A 23,522-nucleotide genomic window follows, 5' to 3' on the forward strand; every position below is an offset into this window, starting at 1 on the left:
GTGACTCTGACTTTCATATAAACAAATAAATGTTTTTAAAAAGTACTATGGGAAACAAATTTGAGTGAATAAGAAGAGTTAAGTCCTATTGTAGTTGGTCATTAGATACATGTCATGTACCACTGAGTAGTTGTTTTTACTTTTCTGTAATACTAATAGGGATTATGAAGAATAAAATTTTAAATGTCTTCAAAGAACCAAAATCAAAAACCACATCAGGAATTCATTTTTCATCAATTTGTTCTTTCAATCCAGAAGTGATAAGATATATTCAGTCCCTTCTAATGTCACTCAAAGCAGTGGTTTTAGAGAAAAAAATATGCCACAACTAATTTTGTCATGTTTACCAATTCTAAATCTCCAAACTGACACCAAGTAAGGCACCATGTCTAAGTCAAGAAAAAATGATTTAAAACTAATAAAACAACTCCTAAACATTCCAAAACAGGTTCCCTATGTGTGTCCAGCAAGTTATAATTAGGTTCTAAGTTAAACTGCAAAATGGTAAAGGAGGCAAGACTGAAAAAATGAAAAACACCAAACCAAATTTGTACTTACACAAGATCTATCCTATTAATACAAAATATTTATACTGGGGGCTGGCACTGTGGCGTAACAGGTAAAGCTGCCACCTTCAGTGCCGGCATCCCATATGGGCACCGGTTTGTATTCTGGCTGCTTCACTTCTGATCCATCTCCCTGCTGTGGCCTGGGAAAGCAGTAGAAGATGGCCCAAGTCATTGAGCCCCTGCACCTGCATGGGAGACCTGGAAGCAGCTCCTGACTCCTGGCTTTGGGTTGGCACAGCTCCAGCCATTGCGGCCAACTGGGAAGTGAACCAGTGGATGGAAGACCTCTCTCTCTTTCTCTGCCTCTCCTTCTCTCTCTGTGTAACTCTTTCAAGTAAATAAATAAATCTTTAAAAATATATTTACACTGAGAATTTTGCATTTGCAGTTATTTTTGTTGTCAAAATACCAATATGCTTTCCAGAAATATTATTTAAGTGTCCAAAATAGTGGAAGCCGCCGAGAAAGACTGGTTTTAGTGGAATAGTTGGAAAAAGACAGACACAATAATCCGAAATTAAAACATCAACTCAGGGCTGCAGTTGTGGCACAGCAGATTAAGCTGCTGCTTCCAACATGGCATCCCCTAAGGGTGCTGGTTTGAGACTCAGTTGCTCCACTTCTGATCCAGCTTCCTGCTAATGCACCTGGGAAAGCAGCAGATGGCCCAGCTGCTTGGGACCCTGTACCCAACCAGATGAAGCTCCTGACTTCAGTGTAGCCCAGTCCCAGATGTTGCAGCCATTTGGAGAGTGAACCATCAGATGAAAATCTTTGTCTTTCCCTCTAACCCTGCATTTCAAATAAGTAAAATATTTTAAAATACTTATTTGATTTTTTAAATAAAAGACTTATTTATTTGAAAGACAGAGTTACAGAGAGATGTAGAAACAAAGGGAGAGAAAGAGAGATCTTTCATCCGCCAGTTCCCTCCCCAAATGGCTGCCAATGGATGGCCAATCTGAAGCCAGGAGCTTCCTCTGGGTCTTCCACGTGGGTGCAGGGTTCCCAAGGACTTGGGCTATCCTCCGCCTCCTTCCCAGGTGCATCAGAAAGGACCCGAACCGGAGCCCACATGGATGCCAGCCCTGCAGGCTGGGGTCTTAACCTGCCGCACCACAGCACCAGCCCCTCTTTATTCATTTGAGAGGCAGAGTTACAGACAGAGAGAGGGAGACACAGAAAGAAAGGTCTTCCATCCTCTAGTCCACTCCCCTATTGGCTGCAATGGCTGAAGCTAGGAGACAGGAGCTTCTTCTGGGTCTCCCATGTGGGTGCAGAGGCCCAAGCACTTGGGCCATCTTCTACTGCTTTCCCAGGCCATAAGCAGAGAGTTGGACTGAAAGAACAGCAGCTGGGACATGAAAAGGCACCCGCCTGGGATGCTGGTGCTCAGCTGGAGGCTTGGCCTACTATGCCACGGTGCTGGCCCCAATAAAATATTTAAAAAAAAAATCCAACTCAGTCTCTTAATAGTTGGGAAAATGGAAAAGAAGTTACTTTCTGATTACTTTAGCTGTTGTTTTAGGGAACTACAAAATGGCTGCTTAATAAACAGTGATGCATGCTTCTGAAAAAATTTATCAAGATCAAAAAATTGGAAGGGGATGTCTGAAATCTGACTACAATACATGAAACTTACTAATAAAATTTGACAAATTTTACACTTAACCTTTTTGATATTATAAGAGCTATGAGAAGGTAACAAAATAGTTATCTCTACTTATTTTCTTGGTAATACTTATTAAATCTCAAATGGCAGAAGTAAATTAGCATAAGACTGCATAGAAAATAGAACTAAAACAAAATCTCAAACACATTTAGGTCATGGTAACTTACCTCTTAGCAGTGAATTTTTTTTCCAGATCTTCATTGTGGACAAGTTTTGTGTCACCAAACTGCCACGACAATTGCAGATCACAGCTTACATCAAGCCTGCACTGGTTGAGAGTATCATGTATGAAACTATACTCTCTAGTATTGGTGCAACAAGGTGACAAATAAACTAGAGAGAAGAAAGAAAGTGGAAAGTCGTTATTTGTGTTTAAAATGACACTACTGTATATCTGTATCAACTATGTATCTGAAGACACAAAATAACCAAGTACTTAGAATTTTCATTAATTGAAGGCATCAATTTATATTTATCCTATTCTGAAACAGTAATATGGACTGTCTATATTTTATATAAATGAAAAAACATTACCCATATTTTTCTCTACATACCTATTAGAGTTCTTAAAAGTTGATATAGAGAATTCAAGTTACTCGTTTTCAAGTTAAGATGAAAACTGATTCTACAATGCACATCATTACACAAGCTACCACATAAATCTTTCTGTATTTCTAGAGAAAAAATGAGGTAATATACATACCAGAATCTGACTCAGTTATTTTGATTTGCAAAGGTACTAGAACACTTTTGTGAACTGCTGTCTGATACAGAGGCATGAGTAAGAGGAAATATGCATTCTAAGGACATTGAGCAATTTTAAAGAACACTATCATAATTAACTACATGCATAAAAGAATAAACACTCCCTTAAGGAAGAGGATTCAGAGGTAGCAGGCAAATACAGTTGATTCTTATTATTTGTGATAGTATATTCTATCAGAGTTAGTGAATACTGAACAACTGTTCTTAGAGGAAAGATTCCTGTGAGCATTGATCACTTTTAAGAACTGAAATCACATTTACACTATATAGTTTCATTTGCCAGCATCAAGACAGTCTCCTCAGTGTCGAAACTTGCTTTTCCACATAATCCTTTTCCTACATAACATTTTGCAGGTATTTAAAATGTTCTTTGCAAACCTCCTGATGTGTAGAACCAATTTCCCTGCAAGGTCAACATTTCTTCAGATGGTATCATTTCTTGAAATGAGCCAGCCAAACCCTAGGCGAGAAGGGCTTAAAAATTTCCTGACCTGGGTAATGCTGTTATTGAACTTCCTCTGGCTCTTAGTCTCACAACAACACTGCCCATTAAGCTTTTTTTAAGTCAGCCACCATCTCATAAATCTATTAAGTTAACTGCTTCTCACCTTTTCTTTTTAAAGATTTATTTGACAGAATTACAGAGAGACAGAGAAAGAGATCCTCAATCTGCTGTTTCACTACCCAAATGGTCACAACGGCCTCAGCAGAACCAGGAGCTTCATCTGGGTCTCCCAAGTGGGTACAGAGGCCCAAGCACTCGGGTCATCTTCCTCTGCTTCCCCAGGAACATTAGCAGGGAGCTGGATCGCAAGTAGAACAGCTGGTTCTCAAATCGGCGCCTGTAGGGGATGCCAGCATGGCAGGCAGTGGCTCAATCTGCCACAGCAAAATGCTGGCCCCTACTCAACTTTTCTATGGTCTCACCAGGCATTATAAAATGTTTCTTCAGCACTTTTTGCTGAGGCCTAACTACAAATTAAAGAATTTCTTCCTTTTTCAGGACGTACCACATTTTTTTTAAGATTTACTTGTTTATTTGAAAGGTAGAATTAGAGAGAGGCAGAGGCAGAGGCAGAGAGTGAGATCTTCCATGTGCTGGTTCACTCCCACATGGCCACAAGGGCCAGAGCTGGGCCAATCCAAAACCAGGAGGCAGGAGCCTCTTACGGGTCTCCACGTGGGTGCAGGGGCCCAAGGTTTGGGCCATCTTCCATTGCTTTCCCAGCCATAGGAGAGAGCTGGAATGGAAGTGGAGCAGCTGGGACTTGGCACCTATATGGGACGCTGGTGCAGCAGGCTGCGGCTTTACCCACTAGGCAACAGCACTGGCCCACCACATTGTAAATTCACTAAAACTGACTCAAGTCTGAAAGAAGATGACCTAACACATGAAAATTCTCTGTAAGGTAATCATAACCTCCTAACTTCAGCATCACACGGGGGCACATTTGTAACAGTGAAATCACTAATAAAAATGCAAAAGAAGTAGAGCTAAGACTATGCAAAGAACACTTACATAGTACCAAGAACTGAAAAGGAACGGCAGAACATCATCTCATTCGATCTTAGCTAGAAATATGTGCATCAGGTGATTCAAATTTTTGGCCCCATCCACATGTTTAAGAAAACATCGCTAAATTTCAATTTTGGACTTGGATACAAAGGGCATTGCTAAGTATTGACTGCAAATTTTAGCAAGCAGAAGGAATTTGCAAATATAAAATCCTCAAATTACTAGTATCAACCATATATAATGCTTAAGGCAATTTCTATATAAATGAATACAACTAACATAAAACTGTTCCTCATAAAAACTTATCAGTCTTATTGATAAAGTTAAAACAGTGCTAAAACTAACAGAAAACCAGATGATTTTCAAAAACAATTCATTCCTCATTCCTCTACCATTCTGTAATAATTGTTACAAATTTTGATAGTTTCATAACATAGCTTTATGTGCTGTTAATATTTTGACACAAATATAGTCACCCAACAATCACTACATGATACAGAACTGTACCATCACAAAAGGTCTCCTTTGTGACACTCTTTGATAAACATTCATATGTATGTTCATATTCATAATGACTCCCCTCGTTCCATTCCTCTGCCCTAACTCTAAATCCTGAAAATTATTCATCTGTCCTTCATCTTCATACTTTTGCTACCTCTCAGGGACAGTATGTAACCTGTGGAAACCTCATTTTTTTTCCCATTCACACAGTGCCCCTGAGATCAAAACCAGGTTGTTCTATGTATCAGGTCATTTCTTCATTGTTGAGTGGCATTCCATGACATGAATATGCCATAATTTAACATTCCCTCACTAGAAATTTGGGCCATTGTCAATTTTTGGCTATTACTACTGCATATGTCTAGCTTTTAAAGAAACTGTCAAACCGCTTTCCAGAGCAGCAGCGCTCTCTCACATTCCCACTGGCAGAATGTGAGTAATCTGATTTGGGTTCTCCACATTCTCACCAGCATTTGTCATTGTTATTCTTTCCAGCTGTTCTAACAAGTACGCAGTTATATCTCATTGTGGTTTTCATATGCATCTCCTTTTTTTTAGAGGAAAGGTTTATTGGGGGGTGGCGGAAGCCCGACAGGTGGGGGAGAAGGCAAGAGAACAGGTTCCGGAACAGGTCATATGCATCAGATATAATTCTGAACATCTCTTTATGAACTTATTTGCCACCCATAGATTCAATCTGATGAAAACTCTGTCCACATTACTATTATATTTTCATATTTTCTAATTGGATTATTTCTTGTTACTAAGTTTTGAAAGGGTTTATACATTCCAGATATTACTCCTCGGTCAGATCGATGATTTGAGGATGTCTTCTCTCATTCTTCACCTTTTCTCTTTCCCAACAGGGGCTTCCACAGAGGAAAAATGTCTGATCCTGATGAAGCCTACTTCATTGATTTTTTTGTTAAGATCTTCTGATTATGATTTTGGTACAATGTCTAAGAACTCTTCCTCTAGGCCAAGACCCTGAAGATGTCCTCCCATTTGCATCTAAAACTGTGTTTTACTGATTTATTTTTTGTCTGGTTCAGAGTGAATCTCATTTCTTGGCTTGCGGATGTCAGTTGCTTTAGCAACAGTTGATGAAGACTGCCTTTCCTCAACCGAATGCATCTTTATTAAAAATCAACTGATAGTCAATTAAACAGACTTGTGTGGGTCTATTTTTGAACTATTACATAGCTTCACTGATTTATGTGTCTATCCTCTGTCAATATCACATTATATTGAGTACTGTGGCCAATACAGTAAGGTTTAATTCTGGGTTAATAATTCCATATACCTTTTCTCTTCTATTTTAAATTGTTTTAGCTACTCTAGTTTCTTTGCCTTCCCATGATAATGTCAGAATAAACTTTTCTATTTACAAAACATATTGCAGGGATTTTGATAGGAACTGCAACTAAGCTATAATTTGTGGCAAGTCCACATCGTCACTGAGTCTTCTTTTTTGTTCCCCCAAAGATTTCCCTATTATTTGAGAGCAGAGTTACAGAGAGGCAGAGGTGCAGAGAGAGAAGTTTTCCATTTGCTGGTTCACTCCCCAAATGGCTGCACTGGCCAGAGCTGGGCCGATACAAAGCCAGGAGCCAGGAGCGTCTTCCAGTTTTCGCATGTGGGTTCAGGGGCCCAAGCACTTGCACCATCTTCAACTGCTTTCACAGGTTGTAGCAGAGAGCTAGATAGGAGGTGGAGCAGCCTAGACTTGAACTGGCACCCATATGGTGCAGCAGGGTGGGGAAGAAGCACAAGCCCAAGTCTCTGCTCTTAATTTTGTCTGTGATGAAAAAAGTGCAAGGGCCATGTTCTCTGCTTCACATCCCCCTACTTCAGGGTTTTTTACAAGAACAGGGTGGTTTAATATCACCTAGGTTTCTGTCTTTTTAGGCTGTCTCCCTCACTGTTTTGGCAACACAGAACAGCCTTTTTTGTGGGGGCAGGGATGGAATGGCTGTATACCATTCCGTATTACAGACATACAGTCTGAAACAGGAAGGAAACAGAAAATCTGGGGAACTCACTGCTATGTCATTCAATTAGTCTCATTTTCATAGCCGGCTCGTCTCTTCACATCTGAAAGCCTTTTTTTTTTTTTTTTGCTATAAATATATAGTGTCTAGGGATTTTAAGACATACTTACTGAGAAGGATATGAGATGTTTTCTATTCCATTTTGTGAGAAACTAGAAGTACATGTATAAATTTAAAGAATTAAAAATGTGATCTTATTTTACAGAGAGTCAAAGTAGAAAAGGAACATAAACTAAGAATCAGAGAAGTTTAATAGTAGTTATTTATAAAAATCCTATTGTCTACAGAAATTTTACCTTTCTCAGCTGTCTTCCTGATCTTGGGAATGGTAAATTTCTTTAAAGCACTGACTTCTACACCAGTAAATAATGAAGGTTCACTGGGTGAGCTCATTTTCCATAGCGCCTTGGGTTTAGTAATCTCTTTCATTTCCATTTTGTTGGAGGCCTAAAATCAATGCAAGTTATCAAGCAACAAGGTCAATTAATACACAAAAGGCAATGGCAGTAAGACCATTTAGAAGTTCTTAAACGGACTTTAATATATTCTTGGTCACACCATCAATAGGTTTCAACTCAATTTTCCAGGTTCCCCAAAACAGAAAATGAATTTACAACTTTGTTTTTATATACTATTAAAAACCCTTGTTCTTTTTCCCTGCTAACAGACCTTTTCCTTGTAATTCATGTAACTGGGTAACCAAAAGTTGTGTTCCTGAAAAGCTCAAAGACTTCCAGTCATTGGGCCGGCACCGCGGCTCACTAGGCTAATCCTCCGCCTGCGGTGCTGGCACACCGGGTTCTAGTCCCGGTTGGGGTGCCAGATTCTGTCCTGGTTGCTCCTCTTTCAGTCCAGCTCTCTGCTGTGGCCCAGGAGTGCTGTGGAGGACGGCCCAGGTCCTTGGGCCCTGCACCCACATGGGAGACCAGGAGGAAGCACTTGGCTCCTGGCTTTGGATCGGCGCAGCGTGCCAGCTGTAGCAGCCATTTGGGGGTGAACCAAAGGAAGGAAGACCTTTCTCTCTGTCTCTAACTCTGCCTGTCCAAAAAAAAAAAAAAGACTTCCAGTCATTAACAATTTTTACAAACATTTGGTAAAATCCTTGCCAAAAACTTTTTTTTAAAGTATTGTCTCTATACACTTTGTGACTAATCAGAATCTCTGGATTTAACAAAAATTTAAAAATGTCATAAAAAATTACATGACAATCTTACAGTTGATGGGCTGCACCAATCACGCATTAGCTACTCTTCCATAACATCATTCTACAGTTGAAAACACTTTTGCCGTATTTAACAAAGATGCTCCTCCATATTCCCTTTTCCGTCCTGTCTTCTCTCTCCAACCCTATTCTCCCTCTTTTTTTTTTTTTTTAACACAACCAAGTATCAAAGGAAACCTATAGAGTATCAAAGGAAACCTATAGAGCTCTGAAATATGTGGAAGCAGGCACTTCCCATACCATTTCATAATATAGTTCATGGGCCTCTAGATACCTATTAACTCCTTAGTTGAAACACTACATCACAATCCAGGTGGAGATGGCAGAATTCTACAGAATGATCACAATGGATAAGATTCTACATAATGTTCACAAAGGATTTTCCCCTCCATTCCCTACCCTTTTCCCCTCTGCCTCTTATAAAAAGGTGGTCTTGTGATCTATTTGCCAAATATGAATCAGAAGACAGAATGGACAGAGAACTCTAAAACAAGAAGTAGAAAATTAGTCCTCCTCACATCCAGTCACATCAGATACATCAATCAACTCCAGAGATAACTGCCAAAACTCCACTTTTCACATGGCAATGTAGTCGGTGGAGAAACCAACAAAGCCTCTTTAATTAGGATCTACATCAACAGCATATGAAAGTGCAGAACAATCAGCTGAAATATTTTACTTGGAGCCAACTGCTGAGACAATCCTCATTATTGCCTTTAACTACAGATAAATTATATATTCAGGAAAGCTGGATGACTTCAGCCATATGGTATCCTACAAGATGTTTCTGTAGTAGAATTTATAAATAAAGGAGAGACTTCTGAAACTCACTGATTTTGTTTCAGTACTTAGGAGCATAGTAATGATAGCATATTTTCAAAGACAAGTTAGCAGAAAATAAAATGAACTTTTATGTCAAGTGACCAAACTAGACTTAATCCCTTCAAGGTCTAGTTTAGGCTAACATTTATAGTGAGTTTCTTGGGTGTGTTCCTAAACACCAGAAACTTGAATACTTGAGATCACTTGGTTATGGACCATAGATTACAAAAAAAAAAAAAAAAAAAAAAAAAGAACCTGTTGTGTTTTACCTGATTACTATCAGTCCTTAATAACAAATGTTTTCAACTGAACTTAGAAATTCCAGTGTCCTTAACAAAATTCTATGGTCAGTTGTGATAAGTTTCCAAAAATGAGGCAATTGAAGGTAATTTGAAATATACAAAGCATTAGTATGTACAAAATTTTTTAGTACTTTTTTTTTTTTATTTGACAGGTAGAGTTATAGACAGTGAGAGAGAGAGAGATAGAAAGGTCTTCCTTCCATTGGTTCATTCCCCTAATGGCCACCACGGCCGGCGCTGCGCCGATCTGAAGCCAGGAGCCAGGTGCTTCCTCCCGGTCTCCCATGCGGGTGCAGGGTCCAAGCACTTGGGCCATCCTCCACTGCCCTCCCGGGCCACAGCAGAGAGCTGGACTGGAAGAGGAGCAACCAGGACAGAATCTGGCGCCCCGACTGGGACTAGAACCTGGGGTGCCGGCAATGCAGGCAGAGGATTAGCCAATTGAGCCACAGTGCTGGCCTTAGTACTGTTTTAAACTTCCACACAGATCATTTTGTCATTTATTTTTTAACATTGTTAAATGTTTATTAATCTTTCTTAATAAAAACAAACAATAGTTTCAAGGTCTTCTGAGAAACACTTTTCTTTTACCAATTCTTTTTATTTGTGCCAAATAATACTTTATGTCCCAAAATATACTTTTTTTTTTTAATTCTGGGTTTTTAAAAAAATTTTTTTAAATTTATTTGACAGAGTGAGAGAGACAGAGAGAAAGGTCTTCCTTCCATTGGTTCACCCCCCAAATGGCCGTCATGGCTGGAGCTATACCAAACCGAAGCCAGGAGCCAGGTGCTTCTTCCTGGTCTCCCACGTGGGTGCAGGCGCCCAAGCACCTGGGCCATCCTCCACTGCCTTCCTGGGCCACAGCAGAGAGCTGGACCAGAAGAGGAGCAACCGGGAATAGAACACGGCACCCATATGGGATGCTGGCGCCGCAGGTGGAGGATTAACCAAGTGAGCCATGGTGCTGGCCCCTTAAATTCTGTTTTAAAATATTAAAGACATTATTATTATATATCATTTCCCATGTTATCTCAGGAGAATTCCTGTTGCATAAATAATATTCTTGGAATTTTAGTCACAAACACAAATTCTATGTTGTGCAGAGTTCTAAATGGGACAGAATTGGTTCTGCTCAACATAATCAGTATAGATGATAAACTTAAACAGGCCAATTAAGTCAACAAGAATTCCTCACACAAGTCTACACAATGTAGATAATAAACATATTTTAGCCCAACTTTTCATTTTATAGAACATATGTTGGCAGCCTGTTGGCCAAATCCAATCCACTATCTGTTTTGCAAGTCGCACAAGCTAACAATGGCTTTTACACTCTAAAAGGACTAAAAAAAGTCAAGAATATTTGATGTCACATAATTATATGAAATTCAAATATCACTGTCCACCATTTTACTGGATGAAACATAGCCATACCCAGGCATTCTCTATTATCTATGGCTACTTCCCTGTTAGGAAAACTTGGTTGACTAAGTATGGCATAAACCCTCTGGCCCACAGAGATTAAAATATTTTTACTATCTATCACTTTACACAAAGTCTGCCAACCCTTTCATGGTGAAGCAACTTAAAGAGCTGGCATGAATGAAACCTGGGTCTCACCACTTCCACTTCAGGGCTCTTTCTCCTACACTGGCCATTGTCTCAATCGTCTCCTTAGCATATTCTGAATTTCATCACTTCTGTGCTTCTCTGTCTTCTTCCCAATAGCAGTAAACAGCCTCAAAGTTGATCATTTAAAAATAAATAGAATTGACTAGGCTCACAGGTGCTCTTATCTAGTTCATCTGCAGTCCCTCAATGATTACCTTCATTTCTGCCGTATTACTTTACCTAAACAGCGATCTTCAAAGTCATCAACAATTTCCCCAGCAGTCCCTTATTCCCATTAGCACATTTCTGGCTCATAACTGACTTTCCCTCTCTAAGTCTGAAAGTGGTAACACCACCCTTCTCCTGAAATAATGCACTTTCAAAACAGACTTCTATGACATCATAATGCTGACCTTACAGCTACTTCCCAGGTGGTGCTTTCTTAACTTCTCAGTTCACCATTCTCTACCTGGTCTTTACTGTTGCTTAAATCAATTTTTTACTACTAATAAAATAATTGTCTTTATTATTTCACCAAATATTATCTTAGCAAACTTGATACATAAAAATAGAACCTTGTGGTTTTAATTTGCCTTTTTCATTATCAGTGAGTTTGAGCTTTTTTTTTTCTGTGACTCACTCCTTGCCACCTTTTCTTGTTTATTTCCATTCTTACAGGGAAGAAGCATTTTAGTTAATGATTTGTAAAGACTTTATACAGAGAAGTTAGTTTTGTCTGTCAAGTGCACACATATTGTGAAATTTTTGTCTTTAATTTTGTTAAATTATTCCTACAGAAAAACTTTAATATTTTTATAACCCGATTTTTAAAAAAGATTTATTTGAAAGCAAAGTTACAGAAAGGCAAAGGCAGAGAGAGAGAGGTCTTCCATCAGCTGTTTCACTCCCCAGGTGGCTCCAATGGCCAGAGCTGAGCCAATACGAAGCCAGGAGCCAGGAGCTTCTTCCAGGTCTCCCACGTGGGTAGCAGGGACACAAGCATTTGGGCCATATTCTTCTGTTTTCCCCAGGGCATTAGCAGGGAGCTGGATCAGAAGTGTAGCAACTGGGACATGAACCAGGGCCTATATGGGATGCCTGCATTATAGGCGGTGGCTTTACCTGCTATACAACACCAGCCCCATAAGCTAACTTTTGAATCTTTTATTATACATTACCACCAGTAGTATACAAAACTTTCAGTTGTCCCATATATACACGTTTTCAAAATTTGTTTATTTGAAAGGCAGAGTGACAGAGAGAGGGAAAGAGATCTTCCATCCACAGGTTCACTGCCTAAATGGCTGCAGCGGCTGGGGCTGGGCCAGATCAAAGCTGGGCACTTCATTCAGATCTTCCACATGAGTGTAGGGGCCCAAGTACTTGGGCCATCCTCTGCTGCTTTCCCAGGCTCACTAGCAAGGAGCTGGATTGGAAGTGGAGCAGCTAAGACTAAACTGGTACTCATATGGGATGTCAACATTGCAGGCAGTGGCTTAACTGGCTGTGCCACTATGCTGGCCTAAGCTGTCCCATATTCTTACCAATACCTGATGTCAGAATATATTACTTTCTGCCAACTTGATAGGTATGAATGGTATCTCATTGTGGTTAGTTTATATTTCCCCAATTTTTGATGAGATGAATCACAAGCTCAGTATGTTCATTGGTAATTTGTGAAATCTCTGTTCATGATTTTTACCCATTTTTTTCATGAAGCTGTTTATTGTTTTGGAAGAAATCACTGTTATCAGGTACTATCTCTTTGGTTATGCATGTTGCATTTAATGTCCCTCAATTGTTAAATTTGTCTTCTTTTTTAAACAAATATTTAATGTAAACATTATGAACATCATCTATTTTGGGCTTTTTTGCTTGTGGTCAACTTTTTTTTTTTGACAGGCAGAGTGAGCAGTGAGACAGAGAGAGAGACAGAGAGAAAGGTCTTCCTTTGCCATTGGTTCACCCTCCAATGGCCGCCGCGGCTGGGGCGCTGAGGCTGGCGCATCGTGCTGATCCGAAGCCAGGAGCCAGGTGCTTCTCTTGGTCTCCCATGGGGTGCAGGGCCCAAGCACTTGGGCCATCCTCCACTGCACTCCCTGGCGACAGCAGAGTGCTGGCCTGGAAGAGGGGCAACCGGGACAGAATCCCACGCCCCGACCTGGACTAGAACCCGGTGTGCCAGCGCTGCAAGGCGGAGGATTAGCCTAGTGAGCCACAGCGCCGGCGCTTTTGGTCAACTTTAAGAAATAGCTGTCTCCCAGGTCATAATGATAATACCCTATATTCTCTTCTAAAACTTCTATAGTCTTACCTATCACCTGTAAGTTTTCACTTTGCCTCAAATTCATTTTTTATCAAAGGTAAGAAATAAAAGCTGAATTTTCCATAAGAATATTAAAGTCTGTTAGCATTTATTTCAATAACATTTCGTGTTTCTATTTTTTTGTGATGCCATCTTTGACATAAATTAACTTTGTATAAATGCATAAATTCTGGGCTCTTCAGTCTGTATCTCTGCACTACTGTAATAAATCTCATATACAAGTATATCTGGGAAAAGCAAAAGAAAAGAAAAAGAACCTTATTTTTCTATTGCATCTTTGCATTTACACACTTTTTAAAGAACTTTTATTTAATAAATTTCCAAAGTACAACTTTTGGATTATAGCGGGTTTTTTCCCCATAACCTCCCTCCCACCTGCAACCATCCCATCTCCCATTCCCTCTCCCATCCCATTCACATCAAGATTCATTTTCAATTATCTTTATATACAGAAGATCAATGTAGTATATACTAAGTAGAGATTTCAACAGTTTGCACCCACACAGAAACACAAAGTATAAAGTACTGTTTGACTACTAGTTATAGCATTAATTCACATTGTACAACACATTAAGGAGAGAGATCTTACATGGGGAGTAAGTGCACAGTGACTCCTGTTATTGCTTTAATAATTGACACTCTTATTTATGGTGTCAGTAAACACCCGAGGCTCTTGTCATGAGTTGCCAAGGCTATGGAAGCCTCTTGAGTTCGCCAACTCTGATCTTATTTAGTCAAGGTCATAGTCAAAGTGGAAGTTATCTCCTCCCTTCAGAGAAAGGTCCCTCCTTCTTTGATGGCCTGTTCTTTCCGCTGGGATCTCACTCACAGAAATCTTTCATTTAGGTTTTTTTTTTTTTTTTTTGCCAGAGTGTCTTGGCTTTCTATGCCTGAAATACTCTCATAGGCTTTTTAGCCAGATCTGAACGCCTTAAGGGCTGATTTTGAGGCCAGAGTACGCATTTACACACATATTAAATCAAGTCTGTCTTAATTTTGTTCAGGTTTTAGGTGAAATTTCATTGAATCTTGAGATCAATTTTGGGAGAAAACTGGGACTTGAATCGGCATCCCATGTGAGTGTCAGTTTGAGTCCTGGATGCTTTGCTTCCAATCCAGCTTCCCTACTAATGTGCCTAGGAAAGCAGTGGTAGATGGCCCAAGTGCTGGGGCCACTGCGACCCACATGGGAGAGCAGGGTGGCATTCCAGGATCCTGGCTTTGGCTTACTCTAGCCTTGGCTGTTGTGGCCATTTGAGGAGTGAATTGGCAGATGGAAGATCTGTCTTACTGTCTCTCAGTTTCTTTGTAATTCTTTCAAATAAATAGTCATTAATTCGTGGCAGATTTTAAAATCTCATTGTCTCTGGTGTTCTGCACTTTCTTTGTGATATTTGGGGCTAAGTATTTTATGAACTTGTATCTAAGATTTGGTTATCTTTCAAAAGTTATATGAAATTTTCAGCAATATAATCATTACATATTGTTGTAGCATTGTTCTGTTTCCTTAGTATATAACTTCTGATTATCTATGTTCAAATTTCTACTTTTATTATTAATATTTCTTAATCCTTTCATTCTTATCCTTCTTATCTAATAATCATATCATGACTTTCACATCATATCTGGTTCATTCTCTCTTCAGCCATGTCTGATCTGCCATGAGTTCACTGAATTTTTAAAATTTCAATTATTATGATTTTCACTTGTTAAAAGCTACATCTGACTCTTTGAAAAATCTGTATCTTACCCTTCATATCCACCACACACACCTTCAACCTCCTCCCATTTCTTTAAAAAATATTTTGGTGATTTCAACATTTGAATGCTTTTAAGTGTGTCTTCTCTTTATTTTTTGTACTTTTTATTTATAATACTTTGCTTCCTGTATGAGAAATATACATATGTATGTGTGTGTGTATTTATCCATTCACTTGTTTACATTCATTTATTCACTTCCGTAAGCTCCTATTATTCCTGGAGCTTGGTACAGGTGTAAAGACAGACATCAAAACCAATGGAACAGAATGAAGAGTCACCAAAAAACTACATATATGATAAAATGATGCTCCACAAGGGTGCCAAGGCCATTCCATTGGAATGCAGTCTTTGCAACAAATACTGCCAGAACTGGATACTCACATGCCAAAGAATGAAGTTGGACCTTTAATTTAAACTATGTACTAAATTACCTCAAAATGGACCTAAATGTAAGAGCTAAGCTAAAATCTACAAAGCTGAACAAAACCTGACAAAAAGTCCAATGTTGATGGTATTTGGAAGTGGTACCATCAGGCCTTTAGGTGATTAGGTCTCAAGGGTGGCATCTTTATGAATGCAGTTAGTGCCTTTTTGAAACAGATTTCGGGGTTTGGTGCTGTGGTGTAGTGGGTAACGTCTCAGCTTGCAGTGCTGGCATCCCATATAGGCCCTGGTTCAAGACCTGGCTGCTCCACTTTCGATCCAGCTCTCTGTTATGGCCTGGGAAAGCAGCAGAAGATGGCCCAAGACCTTGGGCCCCTGTACCCGCATGGGAGACTCAGAAGAAGCTCCTGGCTTCAGACTAGCATAGGTATAGCAGCTGCAGCTATTTGGGGAGTGAACCAGCAAATGGAAGATCTCTCTCTCTCTCTCTCTCTCTCTCTCTCTGCTTCTCTGGAATTCTGCTGTTCAAATAAATAAATAAGTAAATCTTTTTTAAAAAAAACCAGATCCCAGAGACCTTCCTTACTCCTTCTATCATGTGAGGACACAGCAAAAAGATGGATATCTATGAACCAGGAAGTGCTGCTTCATGAAATAATGAATCCGCCAGCACCGTGATCCTGTACTTCTCAGACTGTAGAACTATGAGAAATAATTTTGGCTGTATATGAATTACCCAGTTTATGGTATTCTGTTACAGTAGCTTAAACACACTAAGAAGATTTTTAGAAGATACCTTATATGCCAGATTAAACAGATCTTTAGTCAACAAGTTCATAAAAGGATTATGATCCAAATGATGAAAAAGAAAAACTCAAACCAAAACAATGCATAATGTAACTATTCAGGTTATCATATAATCCTGCAAAAATTGTCAATAAAAGTCTATTGAATTGGTGATGAGGAGCCTGAAGAGGTAAAGTTAAACAATACTTTTTTCCTGTACTGAAAGTTAGGAACCAAGCTTTGCTGAAGGTTCACAGGATGTTTTTAAACTGCTATCAATAAAGTACATCCGTTAATAATCCTCTTGTTTTAAAAATGTTGTTGACCGGGCTGGCGCTGTGGCATGGTGGGCTGAACCTCCACCTGCGGCACCAGAATCCCATATAGGTGCCAGTTCAAGTCCCAACTACTCCTCTTCTAATCCAGCTCTCTGCTGTGGCCTGGGAGGGCAGTGGAAGATGGTACAAAGCCTTGGGCCCCTGCACCCATGTAGGAGACCCGGACAAAGCTTCTGGCTCCTGATCAGCTCAGCTCCAGCTGTTGAGGCCATCTGAAGAGTGAACCAGTGGATGGAAGACTTCTCTCTCTCTCTCTCTGCCTCTGCATCTCTGTAACTCTGCCTTTCAAATAAATAAAATGAATCTTTAGAAAAAAAAAGTATGTTGTTGACCTTTTTTCAATTCAGATAGGAGCATCTATCTGGTTGAGTAGCAGATCATTTTTTCTTACTGACTTCAGATTCAACGTCTTTGAAGCCATTATTATATGGCATCCCACCAGGTTTATGTATAGGTTTATTCAAGGGTATACATGTCAACTCTTTTTGGACACCTACATTTCACAGAAAGTTCAAGTTTATTGAGTTGACTTATATAGTTCTATCTTTTATTCTTTCCCAAGTCCTTTGAGGTTTTGCTATGTGACTTAGAACTAGGGAGGAAAGAGAAGTATCTGGAATAACTAAATGCAGGACAATGATGATTATATATTTTTAAAAAATTCTTGTTACTCAGTGTTATATACAGAAGGCAGAAATTATTTAAAAAGAGATTCTAGGGCCGGCGCTGTGGTGTGGTGGGCTGAGCCTCCAACTGTGGTGCCAGAATCCCATACGGATGCAATTCTAGTCCCGACTGCCCCTCTTCCAGTCCAGCTCTCTGCTGTGGACTTGGAGGGCAGTGGAAGATGGCACAAAGCCTTGGGACCTGCACCCACAAGGGAGACCTAGAGGAAGTTCCTGGCTCCTGGCTTGGATCAGCTCAGCTTTGGCTGTTGTGGCCCGTCTGAGGAGTGGGCCAGTGGATGGAAGGCCTTTCTCTCTCTCTCTGTAACTCTACCTCTCAAATAAATACAAATTAAAACAAAAAGTGATTCTAGATTATCCCCATTCCTTTAAATTAAATTAACAGAAAACTGGAATCAAAATAGCAAAGGAGGCAGAGTGGTAGTTCTATTATGTTTTTAATTAAAATGACCACCAGGGGTTATTTTAAATTTTTCTCTCATCTTGTTTTCTGTGCCACTGCCAATCTCAGACTCTTTTAGAATGAATGCTATGTATACATAAACAAATTATTTTTTATTAGCTGAGCCATCTGTTGAGTTCTGTTTCTCAAGAGGGCATTGTGGTTCAGGGACAAAGGTTTATAACAACTGCACAGTAATACCTGTAGTCATCTGAACTAGTAAGCATAACAAAGGTTTGTTTTTTTTTTTTTAAAGTCAATATAACTCCCAAGTGAACATTCCTGCTCCGTTGATACTTTACTCAGGTTTAAAAGATTTAGACAAACAGAATCGGGTTTTTTTGTTTGTTTGTTTTTTTCAGATTCATTTATTTGAAAGTCAGAGAGAGAGAGAGAGAGAGAGAGAGAGAGAGAATCTTCCACCTACTGATTCATTCCCCAGATGTTTGCAATGGCCAGTACTAAGCCAGGCCAATGCCAGGAGCAAGCAGTTTCTTCTAGGTCTCTCATGAGTGCAGCAGTGCCCAAGGTCTTCTACTGCTTTTCCCAGCCCATTAGCAGGTAGTTGGATCAGAAGTGGAGTCAGGACATGAACCGGTACCTATATGGGATGCTGGCTTTGCAGACAGTGGCTGTAAGCAGTGGCTTTACCTGCTATACTGCAATGTTGGCCCCAATTAAGTGAATTACCCACTACGCCACGACACTGGCCCCAACAAGCAGAACCTGTGTGCTTCTTAAAATCAGCAGTCATATTAACTACTTCCTTAGAAAGATACGCTACATCGGGGCTGTGGTATAGCAGGCAGGACTGCTGCCTCCAATGTCAGCATCCTATATGGGGCTGGTTCATGTCCCTGTAGCGCCACTTCTCATCCAGCTTCCTGCTAACAGCCTGGGGAGAGTAATGCAAGGAAGACAGCCCAAGTATTTGGGCCCCTGCCACCCATGTACGAGACCTAGATAAAGTTCCTGGCTCCTAGTTTCAGACAAAGCTCAGCCCTGGCCATTGCGGCCATCTGAGGAGTGAACAAGTAGATGGAAACTCTAACTCTCTCAAACAAGTAAATCTCTCTCTCTTTCTCCCTCTCTCTTTTTTAAGAGATTTGCTGGTTCACTCCCTAGATGGTCACAATGCCAGTGCTGGGCCAAGCTGGAGATGCTAGTTAATGCCTTACAGTTTGGTAACTTTGTATGTTAAACAGCTCAGATTTTCCCCTAATTTTCAAAATTACATAGAAAATGTATTTACTTAGAATTATTTCATTCCCCGACTATGGCACTTTTCTTCTGCAATATGTGAACAGTGAGTCTGATTTCCATCCTTGGAAAGTAAACTCCATTTTTAGAATTAACTAAATAGTATTATTGGAGTGGGCATTATAGTGCTGCAGGTTAAGTTTCTGCTTGGAACATTTGTATCCCACATCTGCCTGTGCTTCCAATCCAGTTTGCTACAAAAGTACCTGAGAGGAAGCAGATGATGACCTAAGCACGTGGGTCCCTGCCACTCACGTGGGAGACTGAGATGGGAGTTCTTGGCTCCTGGCTTCAGCTTGTCCCAGCCCCTGGCTGTTGCAGGCATTTGGACAGTAAACCGGTAGATGGAAAATCTCTATCTTCCTACCCCCAACTCTTCAGTCACTCTGCCTTTCAGATAAATAGTTAAAAACTAAGACTTGGGGCTGGCGCCGTGGTTCACTTGGTTAATCCTCCGCCTGCAGCGCCAACATCCCATATGGGTGCTGGGTTCTAGTCCCGGTTGCTCCTCTTCCAGTCCAGCTCTCTGCTGTGGCCCCAGAAGGCAGTAGAGGATGACCCAAGTGCTTGGGCCCTTGCACCCACATGGGAGACCACGAGGAAGCACCTGGCTCCTGGCTTTGGATCGGCGTAGCTCTGGTCGTAGCGGCCATTTGGGGAGTGAACCAATGGAAGGAAGACCTATCTCTTTGTCTCTCTCTCTCACTGTCTAACTCTGTCAAAATAAAAAAAAAAAAAACTAAAATCTATATGATATATCACTTTTGAGTAAAAATGGAAAAAATCTGGTTACAAAATAATTTATTTTTGTGTTCTACTTGTGCGTAAGTTCAAAATGCCAATTCCAAACCCTGTATACCACAAGTATTCTAAGCAATACTTGCATATCAGTATGACTTTCCAATTCTGTTATTAAAGGTTCAATTCTTACGTTACATTAAGAACACTTATTTATTGGCCTCACTTTTTCACTGGACTATAACATACTCATTTCCCTATCTCTTGCACAAAGTATAGGTCCTTATAAAATATGTACACGCTATGGTTTGAATGTGTACCCCAAATTCATGTATTTAAACCTAATCATCAACATTACAGTATTAAGAACCACAGTCTTTTGAAAATGATTAGGTATGAAGGTTAGCACCCTCACAAAAGAGGTTCCAGGGAATTAGCCAATCCCTTTTCCCAGCCTCATTAGTCACTCAATCTGTTACCTCTTTGATCTTGGACTTTACAGTCTCTAGAACCATGAGAAACAAATTTCTGTTGTTTATAAGTTAGCTAATTTATGCTATTTTATAATAGCAGCCTGAATGGACTAAAACAGTATCAAGTAAATATTTCTACCCATGATAAATATTTACAAACTTTCGAAGTATTGCAATGTGTGACAAAACACATTCTTTATATATCTTATTTCCAAAATTATTTATAAATTAATTATAGGATGATTTTAAAAAATCAATACAGTATTATATGCAGTAGCAAACCATTACTTGAAATACTTACCACTCTTCAATATTATCTAGCATCATACAGTTAGGATCAGGACTCAGCCCATACATGAAAGATGATAAAGGAATATCTACAAAAAAAGGAAACATGTAGAGGATTATGGTCAGAACTAACTTCCTACAGAATCATCTCTTTACTGTCCTCTCCATGAACTGTTTCCCCTCATTTCTGCCTTTTTATTCCTGTCTATCTGGACGGGAGGGCAATGTCTATTGTCTGCTATCTCAGTGCTTATTCTCTCACACCCTTCCATTCTTTTGCTTCCCTCCATTCCTCTTTTCTCATTGGGATTTTTTCTTTTTCTTCCCTTCAGCACATTCTCCTCTGCTATTCATGCAGCCTTTCGCAGAGAAAACAATACTGACACTTCAGATGAGCTTGCTGTCGTATTTTCACAAAGCAAAAAATGAACACTAAGTAATACTGACAGCAGAATTTTAATTAATCATCACTATGCACAGGAGACATACTATATACTGTGTAGGTATTTCATATATACTATCTCATTTTATCCTCAAGATTGGTATTACTAGGCTCATTTTCAGATGAGAAACAGATTCAGAAAGTCTAACTTGCCCAAAGTTACCAAACTGCTAAGTTGGTTTTCAAGTCCAGGCTTGATGCCCAAGCCTGGATTCTAAATCACTACATTATCCAAAATCCAATTCCTAGGTTTCTTTCTGGGGTCATTTAAACCTTAATTCTTATCACAGGTACCACAGAAACATTTATAAAGAATGGTAATTAATCCAAATCTCAATAATCTGTTATAATTAGCTTTACATTTATGTAAGCTATGTAACTTTTAACTTATGTTAATATAAGAATACTATTATATGTTATCCCTCATAGTATTTTTTTTGTTTGTTCTACTTAATACTTTTGGTTGAATACTGTAATCAATACACAATTCTTCTTAAGTGCTGAAACTTAACTGAAAAGTGATCGCTGTTAAATATAAGAGTGGGAGTAAGAGAGGGAAGAGATGTGCAATTCGGGTATGCTCAAGCTGACTTACCTCAAACGGTAGAGTTAGAAACATACCAGGGGATTCCAATTCAATCCCATCGAGGTGGCATGTACCAATGCCATCTCACTAGTCCCAGTGATCAATTTCTGTTCGCAATTGATCGTAATGATAGGACTAAGAACCAAAGGGATCACATAAACAAGAATAGTGTCTGCAAATACTAGCTGATGGAATCAAAAAGGGAGAGAATGATCCAACATGGGAAGTGAGATACACAGCAGACCCATAGAATGGCAAATGTCCTAACAGCACTCTGGCCTCAGAATCAGCCCTTAAGGCATGCAGATCCAGCTGAAATGCCCATGAGAGTATTTCAGGCATGGAAAGCCAAGACACTCTGGGGGAAAAAAAAAAACCTAAATGAAAGATCTCTGCGAGTGAGATCCCAGTGGAAAGAATGGGTCATCAAAGAAGGAGGTACCTTTCTCTGAAGGGAGGAGAGAACTTCCACTTTGACCATGGACTTGTCTAAATACGATCAGAGTCAGTGAACTCAGGGGGCTTCCATAGCCTTGGCAGCTCATGACAAGAGCCTAGGGTGATTACTCATGCCATAAACAAGAGTGTCAATTTGTTAAGTCAACAACAGGAGTCACTGTGCACTTACTCCTCATGTAGGATCTTTGTCCTTAGTGTGCTGTACATTGAGATTTAATGCTATAACTAGTACTCAAACAGTATTTTTCACTTTATGTTTCCGTTTGGGAGCAAACTGTTGAAATCTTTACTTAATGTATGCTAAACTGATCTTCTGTACATAAAGAGAATCAAAAATGAATCTTGATGTGAATGGAAGGGGAGAGGGAGTGGGAAAGGGGAGGGTTGCGGGTTGGAGGGACGTTATGGGGGAGAAGCCATTGTAATCCATATTCTGTACTTTGGAAATTTATATCGATTAAATAAAAGTTAAAAAAAATAAAATAAAAAATTATAAATAAAAAAAGAATACTATTACATGGTTTTATACTCATACATAATATAGGGTACTAATTCATGATTAAAATGCCATTCATTCTCTAAGAAAAAGTAATTTTATTAGTGAAACATCCAGTAAAATATGAGAAGTTAAGAATATGTCGGGTAACATGAATTTAAGTGACAAGTCAAGACTACAAAAACTGTAGTTGAGAAAAAAGATCCAAAAGAACTATCAATTTCCCATTCTTTGGGTATTTGTATAGGATGACAAAACACCAAAAGTTATTACAAAGACAAAGCAACATATGTTTGGGTATAAAATTACAGTAAAAAATTACATTAGCTTACAATGAAAAGATGCAGATCAGTATGGCAGGAGTTAGGGAAAAACATCTATTTCAGGGGCTGGTGTTTGTAGTGGGCATTTGGGAGTGAATTAGTGGATGGAGATATCTGTCCCTGAACCCCACCCTATCTTTTAAATTTTAGTCAATAAAAGTTTTTACAAAATACATTCCATTCAAATTCTAAATAAGGTAGGAGAATTTTGAGCTAGGTTTTACTAAATAAATCTTTTAAAAATAAAGGTATGCATTTAAAGATATTAACAAGTATCTCTAGAAGGTAGAATGGCACAGAGCTAGGAAAAAAATATTATTCAGGAAGTTTTTCAGGTATGTACTTTGGTTTCTAACTACAGATCATGGACTATGCAAATGGTGGGACCTAGCAAGCACATTAATGACACCACCTGCATTTCTGGTCTAGTGAATTAAGAGCAGTGATCTTGGGACGCTGTGGTGTAGTGGGTAAAGCTGCCGCCTGCAGTGCTGGCATCCCACATGGGCGCCAGTTCTAGACCCAGCTGCTCTTTGTCCAATCCAGCTCCCTGCTGTGGCCTGGGAAAGCAGTAGAAGATGGCCCAAGTGCTTGGGCCCCTGCACCTGCATGAGAGATCCAGAAGAAGCTCCTGGCTTCCAGCTTCAGATTGGCACAGCTCTGGCCATTGTAGCCATTTGGGGAATGAACCAGCTGACAG

At 39.6% G+C, this 23,522-nt stretch overlaps 1 protein-coding gene across 6 annotated transcripts in view; it reads right to left on the bottom strand.

Annotated features, from left to right (window-relative positions):
• The window catches only part of TEX15 (testis expressed 15, meiosis and synapsis associated), a 93,959-nt gene that overhangs the window by 56,732 nt on the left and 13,705 nt on the right, over nucleotides 1-23,522 (bottom strand). For 3 of the 6 annotated variants that reach the window (XM_051834099.3, XM_008252299.5, XM_008252281.5), the window contains exons 2-4: nucleotides 20,530-20,605; nucleotides 7,371-7,521; nucleotides 2,409-2,574 (exon numbers count right to left, since the gene is read on the bottom strand). In XM_051834099.3, the coding sequence (XP_051690059.3) occupies nucleotides 2,409-2,574; nucleotides 7,371-7,509 (305 nt within the window). In that variant the 5' untranslated portion in view covers nucleotides 7,510-7,521; nucleotides 20,530-20,605. The remainder of the gene's footprint in view (nucleotides 1-2,408; nucleotides 2,575-7,370; nucleotides 7,522-20,529; nucleotides 20,606-23,522) is intronic. The other 3 variants (XM_089327327.1, XM_089327329.1, XM_089327328.1) reach the window with 1 other exon arrangement.

Source organism: Oryctolagus cuniculus, chromosome 2, assembly GCF_051225735.1.
Source record: "Oryctolagus cuniculus isolate XC-2025 breed Fujian yellow rabbit chromosome 2, ASM5122573v1, whole genome shotgun sequence".
Lineage (NCBI taxonomy): Eukaryota > Metazoa > Chordata > Mammalia > Lagomorpha > Leporidae > Oryctolagus > Oryctolagus cuniculus.